General features: G+C 44.7%; 2 protein-coding genes across 3 annotated transcripts in view; one reads left to right on the plus strand and one right to left on the minus strand.

Moving 5' to 3' along the window:
- Positions 1 to 12,625, plus strand: part of ASNSD1 (asparagine synthetase domain containing 1) — a 65,127-nt gene extending 52,502 nt beyond the window's left edge. Inside the window, exons 4-7 of the mRNA XM_068243876.1 lie at positions 2,822 to 2,897; positions 4,565 to 6,077; positions 9,940 to 10,121; positions 12,056 to 12,625. Coding sequence (XP_068099977.1) covers positions 4,656 to 6,077; positions 9,940 to 10,121; positions 12,056 to 12,311 — 1,860 coding nt within the window. The 5' untranslated portion in view covers positions 2,822 to 2,897; positions 4,565 to 4,655 and the 3' untranslated portion in view covers positions 12,312 to 12,625. The remainder of the gene's footprint in view (positions 1 to 2,821; positions 2,898 to 4,564; positions 6,078 to 9,939; positions 10,122 to 12,055) is intronic.
- The window catches only part of LOC137524245 (uncharacterized), a 33,830-nt gene continuing 32,121 nt past the window's right edge, over positions 12,592 to 14,300 (minus strand). For both annotated transcript variants that reach the window (XM_068243878.1, XM_068243877.1), the window contains one exon: positions 12,592 to 12,886. In XM_068243878.1, coding sequence (XP_068099979.1) covers positions 12,769 to 12,886 — 118 coding nt within the window. In that variant the 3' untranslated portion in view covers positions 12,592 to 12,768. The remainder of the gene's footprint in view (positions 12,887 to 14,300) is intronic.

Below are 14,300 nucleotides of genomic sequence, written 5' to 3' on the forward strand. Positions count from 1 at the left end.
TCTGAAAAACGGCACTTCAGAGCGGTTTGCCAGGCGTTTTTGTTACAGTAGCTGTTCAGTAACGGCTTTACTGTAACAATACATGAAATCTACTACACCAAAAACGCTTCACAAAACCGCAAAACGCTAGGTGAAACGCTACAGAAAAATAAGAAAAAGCGTTTCAAAATCTGCTAGCATTTTGCGGATCTGCTAGGGGTTTTTGGTGTGAACTGGGCCTTCGAATTGATTTCAGCATGAAATCGATCCACAGCCTGTGGAAGTGCCGCCCTGCCTTGCCGCCCCCCTGCTCCTCCGGCCTGCATAAATATTATCTGTCTGCTGGCACTAGGCCCCGGGGCCCTGCAGTCTCTCCCTTCTTCCAGCATCCTCCTCCATCTTCTCTTCACTTCCTGTCTCGTCCTGTGACAAGCAGAAGTTCAAACAGTACAGCGTCCTTGACTGAACTTCACCTTCTCACAGGACGGGACAGGAAGTGAAGAGAAGACGCCGGAAGAAGTGAGAAACTGCAGGAACCCGCGTCTGCGGACAGGTGATGTATTGCTACGTCGATCATCGCCGACTTGAACGCCGCTAACGACGCGCTCTCGACCCGCAGGCAATTGAGCAACATTTTCCACCTGGACAAATCGACTCAATCGATCAATTTCAGGTGGAAATCGGTCAATATTTGCATTAACAATTTCTCAGCAGATTCGATCACAGTGATCGAATCTGCTATATTTCTACGGGAAATCGTTGTAGTGTATGGGTAGTTTAAGACTGCCTGGATGAAGGTGTGCAGTGACTATACTGTGAAATACTGTGTGTACTCAATCGACTTGATATCCAAAAAAGTAATAGATTCTGACGGAGTACAAAGCACTGAGGCCCCTTTTACACTGCGCACGGTGCGCCGTCTATCGGTACTCTCCCCCGCCGCAGCTCATCACAAGGGAGGTGAAGGTCTATAGAGACTTTCATATTTACGCCATGTGCACGGCACGACGGAAGTGTTAATTTTGCTACAGAGCCATCACAAAGACAACCATGCGTTACCTCATGAACCGTGCCTACTGCATGTGCGGACCAACAGGAATCCAGTGGCCTCCCCAGAAATTTTTTTCCAGACGGGAGTCATGAAAAACTAGCCGGGTGAGATGAGGGAATGCAGGGCCGGCGCCTCTCTGCAGAATTCTGCTTATAGCAGAGAAGGAGGTGAGCCAATGACAGCCTGGTGCTCACCAAAACTAGAACCTGGGGAGAACGCTGCAATCCCTGTGACGTAGTTTCTGTGTAGCCGGAGTATGTCACTTAACGGGGGCGGGCCTCTGCATATCAATCACCCCATCATGACCGGGATCATGTGAAGACGGATTTGTGCGGTGATGTAGCGGCAGACTCCCTACTGCGGGATCACCGCACCTGCACAGTGTAAAACCGGCCTTGTTACATTCTCAGCTATGGAAAAATAAAAAATGGAAGTATATTTGTCAAGGGCTGTTTATATGGTTCACTTTGCCACTGATCACCACATAACTATACGGAAAGTGATGTGCATAAAAATATGGAAACATTGACCACCATTTTGATGTGTGGAATTGTGCTAAAAATGTCTCCAAAATAATTCCCTAAGTTGAATCAGTGAGGCGCCGGAGGGTCTGGGAAGTGTGTAGACCTTCTAGAGTTCCCCAGCCCTGTCCTCAAGGCCCGTCAACAGCAGGAAACCACACACAGTCACAGGTTCATTACGTCTGGCGCCTAAATTCTGTGTTTTAACTTGTCGGTGGAGCTGCTCCTGGACTGAACAGACCGATTTCTGAATCCCAAATTCATTTGTTCACCCCCGATGTACAGCTGATGCTCTAAGGAAAATGAATTATAATTATAATGGGTTAAAGAGGAACTCCAGTGAAAATAATGTAATAAAGTGCTTCATTTTTACAATAATTATGTATAAAGGATTTAGTCAGTGTTTGCCCATTGTAAAAGCTTTCCTCTCCCTGACTTACTTTCTGACATTTATCACATGGTGACATTTTTACTGCTGGCAGGTGATGTCAGTGGAAGGAGGTGCTGCTTGCTTTTTTGGCAGTTGGAAACAGCTGTTATTTCCCAGAAAATGGCTGTTTATTTCCCCCAATGCAACAAGGCTCACAGACAGGAAACTGTCAGGACCATGGTCCTTACCTCACACTGTGGGAGGGGTTTCACCACAATATCGGCCATACAGAGCCCCCGATGATCTGTTTATGAAATAATTTCTCATGGAGAAGGGGGTATCAGCTACTGATTGGGACATAGTTCAATTCTTGGTTAAAGTGGTCTAACACCCAGCATTTCAACTTTGCTTTAAAAGATTGCTTACAGCTTATAAACTATTATGCCAGATTTTTTTTTTTTTAGCAGAAATTCACTGAGTGGATTAAACATGACATTTTAGTGCTGCATTTAGCTAGAAATGCTCCTGGTGCTTGCTTGTTTAGTTACAAATGTATCTATCTACAATGTAACAAACAAACACTGCTCTGAGAGAACAAAGAGGGCTTCCCTGGCAGGCTTTTCAAAGGTCTATTTGTATTACAAATAAAGATACATTTTGTAACTACAGATAAGAATGGATGCGGATTCCTAGTTAAATCCAACACTAAAATGTCATGTTTAACCCATTCAGTGAATTTCTGCTTAAAAAAAAAATTGGCATAATAGTTTGTAAGCTGTAAGCAATCTTTTAAAGCAAAGTTGTAATGCTGGGTGTTAAACCGCTTTAAGGTTTCTCTTTAAACATGTGAAAGTGTCTCTTTCAGAACTGAATATTTTATTTGTCTGCTTTTTTTTTCAGGAAGTTTACAGGCAACAACCTAACAGCTTCATTTTCTTCCTCGCTGATAAGACGGACACCCTCAGTGCATGCAAAAGTAAGTGTTAGTGTTTATATCAATTGTGTACTGACACCTCTAGCCCCTCAGTTTCGCCTCCCTTTCATTGTGCTGTGGTACCCCCTCTCTAAAAGCTGAGACCGGGCTCAATGGCATCCATGGCACATGCTCTGTCCCGTCTGCACGTTTCCTCAGTCGCCGCTGTGCATGCAGCCATGGCCGATAGTGTTATGTGTATGAGTGGCTTGGTAATAATTTAACGGGGCTTGTGCAGAACGCTCCCAACCACGGCTGCCATGCACAGCAACCTGAAAGTGCGATCAAGGAGGTGCATGGACAGGACAGAGCATGTGCCATTGTTGCGACTGAACCCAATCACAGCTTTTAAAAAGGGAGACTTTAGTACAATGGAAGGGAGGCCAAGAATATTGTGGGGGCTGGAAGAAGCCCCAGGCATGGCAAAATGGCCTCAATTCACTAAAGGCAGTTCAGTGAAATAATTTGTCGGTAAAATATCGCATTCTGTATTTTACACTTTTTTTTTTTTCCTAAACTCACTAAGGGCCTTTGCAATCGCAAAGCCTTTATAAAAATAGAAAAATCGCATCTATGTGTACAGGTCTTCCCGATTTTCATGATTTTTGAAAAGACCTTGCAATTAAAAAAACGCATGCGATTTTAAAAGCGCAGCAGTGTGTACAGGCCCTAAGATGCGGTAGACGTTTGGTAATGTACACACAGAAAAATGCTTCAATTCGCTAAGCTCTGCTCGGTAAGTCTCACCCGCTGTGGAGCAGGTCAGGCAGCAAGCTATCAGTCTTCTCTTACAAGTCTGTGCATGAGCATTCTATTCTCTGTGCAGTGCATCACCGGCATCCCTTTAGATGTGCATCTGTACTAACTAGAGAGAGCTCTTCTGTGTATCTGTATACAGATATGCACAGCTAAAGGGATACAGATAAAAGCCTTTTTATGGCTTGTCCACACTATGAGTGCTTTGAGCTTTTTTTTTTTTTTTTTTTCAAGCACTAGCTTTTTTTTAAAAGTTGTGTAATGAATTTCAATGTGATTGTTCCCACGTGAGCGCTGAGCTTTTTTTTTCCAATCGCAAACGCGGGTCCTGCATCATTTTCTGAGCATTTGCACTTCAATGGAAGGTATAGGAAAATCGAAAATCGCTTTTAAAGGGAACCTGAGCAGTACATAGAATAAAAAAAATTCACTTACCTGGGGCTTCCTCCAGCCCACCGTAAGCCGTGAGGTCCCCCAACATCCTGGCTCTTTTCCGCGTCCCTCTGGCGGCTCCCATTACTGGCGACACCCAAGCCGGGTGTTGCGATGGCTCTTCCTAGATCTTGACGCATGGTGTCATTACGGCAGCCTGCATGACAGTCCTGCGCATGCGCAGTTTTCTAACTCTAAACCGCGCAGGACTGTCGCGCCGGCCGGCATGATGACACAGCCGAATGCGGAATACTGAAGGGGCCAGAAAATAGGTTTACTATAACAGAGGTTCTATTAGATCAGAGTTTACTATACCAGGCGTTACTCCCATATACTTATAATGGTGTTTGGCCGGGACTGGAACACTTAGTTTACTATATCAGAGTTTACTATAACGAGATTATACTGTAGTGCATGTTTTGTCAGTACATACATTATTTTGACAGTGTCATTACATTATTATTTCTTTTACCCTCTCACAGAAACTCTGGATGACATGACTCAAACCTGTCAGATGTTGGTGGACTGTGAAGATACTGGAAATGTAAACTAGGTGACCTATGAGTTATAAAGATGTGTGGAATATGTTGCATTGTCAGTTTATCTGCTAACGTGGACACAAGCCACTCTCGGAAAAATAGCAAGCTAAGATGCCGAGGTCCAGACATCAGCCAAGAACTAATTAGAAGTGACTCACATCATAATTATAACTGTTTCTTCTCTGGACACGTTCTTCATCTAAGAGGACAAGTGACTCCACAGCCTCTACAGGATGAAAATGGCAATGTCTTTCTTTGGAATGGGGAGATCTTTGGAGGGATTGACGTTTCAGACACCGATAACGATACTGCCGTATTGTTTCGGCATCTAACATCTTGTGACGATGACAATGATGTGTTATCTCTCTTTTCCACGGTCCAGGGACCCTGGGCTTTCATCTACTATCACAGTAAGAATCACAACCTCTGGTTCGGAAGGGATTTCTTTGGCCGACGGAGTCTTTTATGGAAATTTAGCGATAATTTACAGGAAGTATTGAGTCTGATCTCTGTTGCCGATTTGGCAAATGAAACCAAGAATTGGGAAGAGGTTCCAGCATCAGGTATTTTCAAGTGTGATCTCGGTTCCTCTGTAGCTCTAAAGTCTTTAACAATGACATGGTATCCATGGACGTCTGTGCCAGAAGAACAGCTTCCAAGACTATCTGGAGAAGATGACGAGCAAAACTGGATTTTGAACCTACCAAAATGTGTGAGTGACGTGAAAATTGGAAACCGTGGATTACTTGTTCCAGTTAAACCTCTGAACTTAAATGTTCCTGAATCAATGGCAAACTTTAACTCCAAACCACTGGGCAAAAATGTCAGTTTGGAAGACCTCAAATCATTGATCTCTGAAGAACACAAGGACAATGTTCTGAAACTTATAACTGTTCTAAGTGAAGCTGTACGAAAAAGGGTTCTACGCGTTCCACAGCGAGATGATCACATGACTCAAGACTGTAATGGACAAGCAAGCATTGCAGTACTTTTTTCTGGTGGGATTGACTCGATGGTGTTGGCTGCCCTTGCAGATCATCATGTTCCACCCGAGGAGCCCATAGACCTGTTAAACGTAGCTTTTAGGTTGAAGGCACCAAGTCAGAAGATGGCTTCTAAGAAACGCAACCAAGCTAATCAGCATTGTAAGTCAACAGAATATGGTAAACTTGATCCTTCCTCATTTGATCATTTTCGCGTTCCTGATCGAATCACAGGCAGGTCAGGCCTAGAAGAACTAAAAGCTTTAAACCGAGCAAGGATCTGGAACTTTGTAGAAATCAACATCACTCCGGAGGAACTTGAGGAAATGAGACAACAGCGGATATCTCAGCTGGTGTATCCTCTGGACACCGTTCTTGATGATAGCATTGGTTGTGCTGTGTGGTTTGCTGCTAGAGGAAGAGGTGTGCTGCATATTGATGGAGAGTGCAGACCCTACACCAGTACCTCTAAAGTAAGTGGCATCTGAAGCACTTAGATGACAATGGAGTTGGGGACCCCCTAGGTGAATAGAGAAATTTGTGCCTCTTTACCCACACCCCCTACCATTTAAACGTAAAAGTAGAAGCCCATGAACATAACCTAGAAAGGGGTGGGCAAACTTAATGTGGCCTGCAGCTAGAGTTTCTGTCTCCCTCCCTCCGGTGAAAATGTGCGCAAGGAGAGACAGGGTAGTAACTCACCCAATCACACTTTCCAGCGTCGATCTCCATGGTGATGGTGTCATGTGGCACACTGGTATGTATTGATGGCAGGTCACATGACGCAACTGTTGCTAGATCGGCGCTTGAGTGTGTGTTTGGGCAAGTAGATTATCTTATACGTGCACTACATACATTTTTTTTTAAACAGATGGCAGGAGGGAGAAGGGGAGAGGAGCGGAATCCTGCCCTCTATCACCAGGCCATCTTTGCAGCAGCCACGGGCCGTAGTTTGCCGAGGCCTGACCTAAAAGCATGACGACTTAACTATAATAAAAATTAGGTGGATAGAGTGGCTCCTAAAAACATCAAGTGAACAGTTTTGTTAGTGGGCATGTGGCTTACACATGGGACAGTTTACGCATGGATGGAGATTGTGGGTGTAAAATTCTGAGTTGATTATGCAAATGTATGCACCTTAGGATGGAACAAATCATATACTGCTGTTACCGCATTTTTTTTATTTGTCTACCATATTTACAAGTTGCATATTTTTGCATCTGTTCTGAATAAGTAGCATCTCCATGATTCAATGAAATGTAAATACTGTCATTCTAAATTGATGCAGGATTATACAAATTATGTATGCAGTTTGAAATTGGACGGATCACTTCTTGCCATAACCCTACCAGTAACTTAATTTGTATTTTTTGTTGTTTTAATCTTTTAGAGCGGAGATGAAATTTTGAGTTTATTACCACGTTTTAACTAGTTAAAATTAATTTAGAGTAAATGTAAAGATAGTAATAATTATGAATATTACTCACTCAAACCACATACCTGCTGCTTCTTGGAGTTCTCTTATGCATTTGTACATATGTACACCTCCAATTAATGTTCCCCAAAATTCCAAAAAAGTGTCAGTTGGTTTCACATAATTACATGGTTAGTTTAGTTAAAAAAAGATACTCATCAGTCCAACCAGAAAAAAAAAAAAAAAAATAAAGAAGTTCATACATGTATCAACTTAGCGACCAATCGACCATGGGATGAAAATCCGTTCCGCCAGAAGCATGCCCAATGTCATCACAAGGTCGATTCCTGATCGATTTCATCATGAAACCGATCGGGAATTGGCCTGCGGTGTATGGGCAGCTGATCTCTCTCTGATCAGACTCAGAGTCGAATCTGCCCATCATTGCTAGATGTATGGCTACCTTAAAGAGGAACTCCAGTGAAAATAATGTAGTAAAAAAAGTGTTTCGTTTTTTACCATAATTATGTATAAATGATTTAGTTAGCGTTTGCTCATTGTAAAATCTTTCCTCTCCCCGATTTACATTCTGACATTTATTACATGGTGACATTTTTACTGTGGGCAGGTTATGTAGCTGCTCCTAGCTGTTTTGGCTGTTAGAGACAGCTGTAAGAAGCAATTTCCTGTCTCTGAACATTGTTACATTGTGGCAGTTTGCCAGGAGTACCACGGAACTCAGAGCTTCTTGTGGGAGGGGTTTCAGCACAAAATCAGTCACACAGCGCCCCCTGATGGTCTGTTTGTGAAAAGCATTATATTTCTCATGTAAAAGGGGGTATCAGCTACTGATTGGGATAAAGTTTAATTCTAGGTTGGATTTTCTCTTTAACCCCCTTGGCGGTATGAAAAATACCGCCAGGGGGCAGCGCAGCAGTTTTTTTAAAAAAATTTTTTTAAATCCTGTAGCGAGCCGAGGGCTCGCTACATGATAGCCGCTGCTCAGCGGCATCCCCCCAGCCCCGCCGATCGCCTCCGGCGATAGGCGATCAGGAAATCCCGTTCAAAGAACGGGATTTCCTGGAGGGCTTCCCCGTCGCCATGGCGACGTCGGGACGTCATTGGGAGACCCGATCCACCCCTCGGCGCTGCCTGGCACTGATTGGCCAGGCAGCGCTCGGGGTCTGGGGGGGGGCCGCGCGCCGCACCGGATAGCGGCGATCGGGCGCGCGGCGGCGGCGATCGGGGTGCTGGCGCAGCTAGCAAAGTGCTAGCTGCGTCCAGCAAAAAAAAAATTAAGTAAATCGGCCCAGCAGGGCCTGAGCGGCACCCTCCGGCGGCTTACCCCATGTCACACACGGGGTTACCGCTAAGGAGATTAAGCATTAGATACCTTTCCTTCCTGCAACCTCACACATCTCAGTTGATCTTCTTAATCTCCAGTATCTCAGTTCATTAGCGTCTCCACAATAGCATAAGAAAATAATTCTCATAATCAAGATAATCGTTCATCTGCACTGAATAGGCCAAGTGGACACAGCAGCAATGGTATATGCTAGGTCAATGAGACGCAAACTTTCTATACAAATTGATGCAGCTTGCAAATATACCAATCTAATTCCACCTCGGCTTCAGACGATCGATCCATTGTCCAAGTTGTGTAAATTTACACAGACAATTTGCAAAGTTCTATATCAACTTAGTTGCATCTTATTGACCAATGCTAATGCTGAGATAACTGGAGCAATAATCAAAAGGACAGGCAGGGTAAACAACAACAGTGGCACCTGTAAGAAAGAAAACCTTGTAATCCCACAGTTTTTATTTTATGTTAAACATAAAAAGTAGATGTTGTTTTTGTAGATGTTTCTGCTCAATTACCCAGTCTTACAAGTGTCCCAGAGCTAAATTATAGTAGAATCTTGTTATAGTAAACTCCTGGTTTAACTCATTCAGACAAAGAAAAGGAACACAGCCTAGTTACATTATTTGCATGCTTAGCACTGCGTATACACGTCTATCTCATCATGTCACCTCAGGTACACTTCAAAGGATACCGGAGCGCTTAAAAATCTATGAAATGACGCCTACTTTGTGTATGGGGAGTTGTGCAGAGGCTTACCGCTCCTTTCTTGCACTGGCATCACCCTCAGTTCTCCTGTATTTGGCCCCTTTCTGTAGTTTTGGTCGGCGTCCTCTAACCAGGCGTCCTCTAAACATACTACGCAGACTATACAGTATGTCTGCATGGGCACCTTAAAACCCCGCCCCCCAGGTAACATACAAGTGCATGTTGCATGGAGTCGCCGCATACCGCGCATGCGCAGCATGTTTGGGTTAGAAGGCACCGACCACGCTGACCTCAACTTCAGAACGTGGGCAAATTACTGGAGAACGGAGGGTGATGCCGGGGCATGGGAGCTGCGGTAAGCCTCTGCACAACTCAATTGGCGTAATGTTATATATTTTAAGTGCTCAGGTATCCTGTAAAGAGAATCTGAAGTGAATTTGAAAAAAAAGGCACCTACCTAAGGAGATGCAAGGGCCTAACGAGGCTTCACGTTCCTCTCTCTGTCCCCACATTCAAGCGCTGGCTCCCCTGTTCAAATCTCCCGTCACAGGAGACTTTAAAAGTTTTCAGGGGCCCAAGTGCTCCTGAAATTGGCGGCTCTGTACTGTGCGAGAGAGCGGGCTCATGCGGGAGCGCAGTACGGAGCAGCCTGTCCCACAGCGGCAGAGAGCTGTGTCGGAGACTGCTATCGGGGGAGCCAGCACTAGAACGCGGGGAAAGTAGGAGGAATGAGAAGGCTCTATAGGACCCAGAGCCTTCACTCTCCTTGCGTATCTGATTGTTTTTTGGGGTTTTTAAATTCACTTCAGATTCACTTTAAGAACTGAGCATGTCGCTGTCCGTATTGTAGGTCGTGCTAACTGGCATTGGTGCAGATGAGCAGCTCGCTGGTTACTCGCGCCATAGAGTGAGATTCAATACACTGGGATATGAAGGCCTGCTGGAGGAGCTGCATATGGAATTGGGACGTATCTCTTCCAGGAACCTGGGCCGAGATGACAGAGTTATCGGTGACCACGGCAAAGAAGCGAGGTATTCCCGACCATGTGTAATCATTATTGTCACATTTGTTGAAACATAAAAAAAAAGAAACTGAAAATGATCAAAACTTCAGCACCTTTTCCTTTTTACCATTCCTTACTTTTCTTCTTTAGTAATTTAGAGTCCCTGTGGTATGATTGACATATGTGCCAAACCTGCTCCTTCTAGCCTACTAGTGACATCACCACCTGCCCCTGAACCAATGCTGAGCCCATGCAGCAAACACATAGGGAGGGGAGCTGCTAATCATGTTCTTTGAGGAATGGTCAGAGCGTAACAGAACTTTGCTTGTGACAGTAATACTATACAGGCTGGGAGCACACTAGGCAGTGCAGAGAACCATTCATTTTGCATTTGCGTTTTTCATGTGCTTTTTGGTGCGTTTGTGATTTTTCAATAGTTTGTCTTTTTCTATGGAGTAAAATATAGCATATTTTTTTTAAGCAAATCTGTAATCAAGAAAACTTCCACTGGGGGTTACTTCTGGATCCTAATGAGGCTTCCCCCATCCTCCTAACCCTCAAGGATCCAGCACTGTCTCCCCCGAAATACAGCCGACAAAAGGGGGGGTATGCAGAGCTTGTTACGATACTTACGTTGCCGACATCCATGAGCCACATGCACGTACTTCCTAGGGGGCACTGTTGCTTTGAGATGGAATGCAAGAGACCAGGAAGTAAGTATATGCGGCGCATAGATCCCGGCAAGGTATGTATCGTAACAAGCTCTGCGTGATTCCTTCCCCCCCCCCCCCCCCCCCCTACCTATACCTGGCTACCTATACTGGGCGCACCTATACCGGGCTACCTATACTCTGGACACCTGTACTTGGTTCGCCATACTGGAGGTAGCTATAGCAGGTGCACCTATACCCAGACACGCTGAATCCAGCGCAGGATACTTGGGCGCCACCATAGGCCGTAACGGGAACTACGGCTATGGCAGGCACAGGGAGTAACTTCAGCGCCGTCAGAAGACGGAGCTGAAGTTGCTTTTAAAATAATAATTCGGCTTCCAGCAATTGCTGGAAGCCGAATTGTTTCATTCCCCCACTAGCCATGGCGGCCTGGAGGGGGAATAGTAATTAACACTGCCGGGAACTTGTGCGGCAGCAGGATTAGCCATATACCGGCTGTATCCTGCGCCCAAGTCTTCCTGCGCCGTTCTCTCTCATATGCCCTATACCAGGCTTCCTATACTGGGGGCACCTATACCAGGCTACCTATACTAGGTGCAACTATACCTGGCTAACTATACTGGGGGCACATCTGGCCATCAATCCTAGCGAAGGGCTTATAGTTATGGGATATCTGGCTACCTATACTGGGGAAGGGGGTGGCAACATATTGGTGTTGATGTCCACCGTCTGTGAATTGCATAGCTGCTACGTTCATGTACATTTGTGCATGGACATGCCCATTTTTTGCTGTGGCACAACAGCTACCCCAGCACTGGATCCAGCATCGGCATAGCACCCTCAATAAGAGAAAAAATCCTGGAGCTGCCCCTGCTAATCGTTCTTAGTTGATAATAGTTTTATGCAGCTTAGAAACAAATTAAGTTAAAGCAGCAAGCTGTTTCATTTGATTGTTCCATTTCCAAACTACATAAAATTTGCATCTTGTTGACCATCCCTTCTGTTGCCATGGTTGCAAAAAAATTGCAGTTTGAACTTCTAACCAGCTTGGAAATTCTTAGCTGTGTGCAGACTGAGATGAAGATTGAATTGCTTAAAATACTTTTATGCAAGGCTGTGGAGTCGGAGCAATTTTGGGTACTCGAAGTTGGTTGTTTCATAAACTGAGTCATATGATTTTTGTACCGACTCCACAGTCCTGTTTTTATGCGCATATACAGTATAGTGCACCAATTCAATCCTAAGCAAACCAAACCACTCGTCCTTATGTCTTAATTTTTCCCCTAAGGTTCCCATTCCTGGATGAAGACGTGGTCTCCTTCCTGAACTCCCTGCCGATCTGGGAGAAGGCGGACCTGACTCTGCCCCGGGGGCTCGGTGAGAAGCTGATTCTGCGCATGGCGGCCGTGCGTCTGGGTCTCGGCGAGTCCTCCGTGCTGCCAAAGAGGGCCATGCAGTTTGGCTCCAGGATCGCCAAAATGGAAAACTGCAATGAGAAGGCGTCGGACAGATGCAGCCGACTGCAGCCGGGCGTCATCCAGTGATGGTCTGTTTCATGAAATGTGTTGCAATAATCTGAACTCTGATTGGCGTATAGATCTGCTAACGGATTTTAAGATTTCCAGATATTTAAAAATTGTTAAGTTTGTAACAAAGTTGTATTTTGGGAAGGCTGATTGTACAGCTGGGGTCACTGGATTATCTAATTCTAAAGTAAATTTGTAATCTATTCATAGAAATATTTGTTACTGTACGCTGCTGCTTGTTGAATGAGGTTTTATACATTCAGCAACATTGCAGAGCCGCTTCGATTAATCCACTCATTTTACATTTGTTCTAATAAAACTTCTACTCTTTATTGGTCTCAGCATTATGATGATGAATGGCCTCTCCACATAATCGTTAAACGAGCTTCCACTGTCAAGTGTTGCCAATGTCCATACTGCTGCAGCATGTATAGAATCGTATTGTTATCTAGCGCGCGTTCAGCTTTGCATACAGTCACTGAAGGTAATCGGGCCTCTTTATCTTGTTGGTAAAGTACTCATTGCACTCTATATAGGACTTGAGGTTTCCAACATCAAACCGGCCAGAAATGTGGTGGCTGTAAACTGGTTTCCTGAAAAAGAAAGAAGAAGTTGACTGGGGCAGATGCAGGAAGAGCAATTTTCACTCAAGCAAGCTACATAGTTTAGATTCTTATCATAGTGATTATCTCAGGTGAATATCTAGAGTGAGTGTAAGTGTCCCCCAATGTTTCTCGGCCATTCACTAACATAGTTTCTGCAATAGTGTGCCTCCTGCTAATCCCTGACCGCCCCCCATCAAACCATAAAAAGCAAAGCCATTACCTTCTTCGCGTAAAAAAAAAAAGTCCAGGTGTCTCTTTAGCCGCCATAATGTGTATAGCTGCCCCCCACCCCACCAAATCGGTTCAGATCCATTGGAAGGGTGCGTATACACCAATTGTACCAACTCCATGTAGTATGAGAGCTTACCTATACATTCTAATCCATAGTATTCAAAGTCTGTTGGAGGAGTCTGCATGGAGGTGGTGAAATTGGGCAATCAATGCTGGGTGTGTGTATGCACTGTACTGCAGGGAAGCACACTAAACAAATCATTCTGGTGGGGGAAGGGTGGTACAGGACGTGGCAGCATCCACACAGCACAGTCCGGTATGTTTATGAGAATCCAAAGTAGATGACTGAAGTAAGCAAATATAGGAGAGATCTTGGTGAGTACAGTATAACTGCAATTATGTGGAACCAATGGGGAGTGGCTAATGCCGGATAAGTGTAGTTTCTGGTTACTTGAGTCAACATTAAAAATAGGCCCAGCTAAGAAACTGTACTATACCCCACACTGCATATTTACCATAAACTCTGTATTTATGTTTAATTACAGTAATTAAATACAAATTAAGACTATGGACATCTGAGCAGCAAAAACAAAAATCTACTTACCCAGGGCTTCCTCCAGCCCCTGACAGCCTATCTCAACCTCACCGTAGCTCTGGTGTCCCGGGATCCCCTCCATTGCAGATGCCGACTGCCAGGTCGGCATCTACTGCGCCGAACACTCCAGACCACGTGAGTGTGATTGACAGTTGCGCTCGCGCAGGTGCAGTAGATGCCGAAACAGAGGAGATCCCTCTTGATAAATAAAAGTATAGGGGTTGACTTATACACAAATCACATGCAGCACTGAGCACACTGAGTAATGTGTGTACTATTACTGACATTCCCATTTGTAGCAAGTAACACTTTCTTTCTAAAGAAAATGTCCAGAAAACCCAGATCTGAAAGTCCTGGCCACAACAGTTAACAAGGAAAGGGGCAGGGGGGCAAATACTGGGCTACTGGAAGGGGAGAGAATAATTGCTGCACTTGGGGGGCAGGAGGAGTTGGCTGCACTTAAGGGACGGGAAGAGTTAATGTCTGCAATAGTGTATGCAATGCAGTCATTAACTGCTTCTGGTCTCAAAGTACAGCTGTTAATTCTTCCTGGTCTTCAAGTGCAGCCATTAACTT

The sequence above is a fragment of the Hyperolius riggenbachi genome, chromosome 7, assembly GCF_040937935.1.
Source record: "Hyperolius riggenbachi isolate aHypRig1 chromosome 7, aHypRig1.pri, whole genome shotgun sequence".
NCBI classification, from domain to species: Eukaryota; Metazoa; Chordata; class Amphibia; order Anura; family Hyperoliidae; genus Hyperolius; species Hyperolius riggenbachi.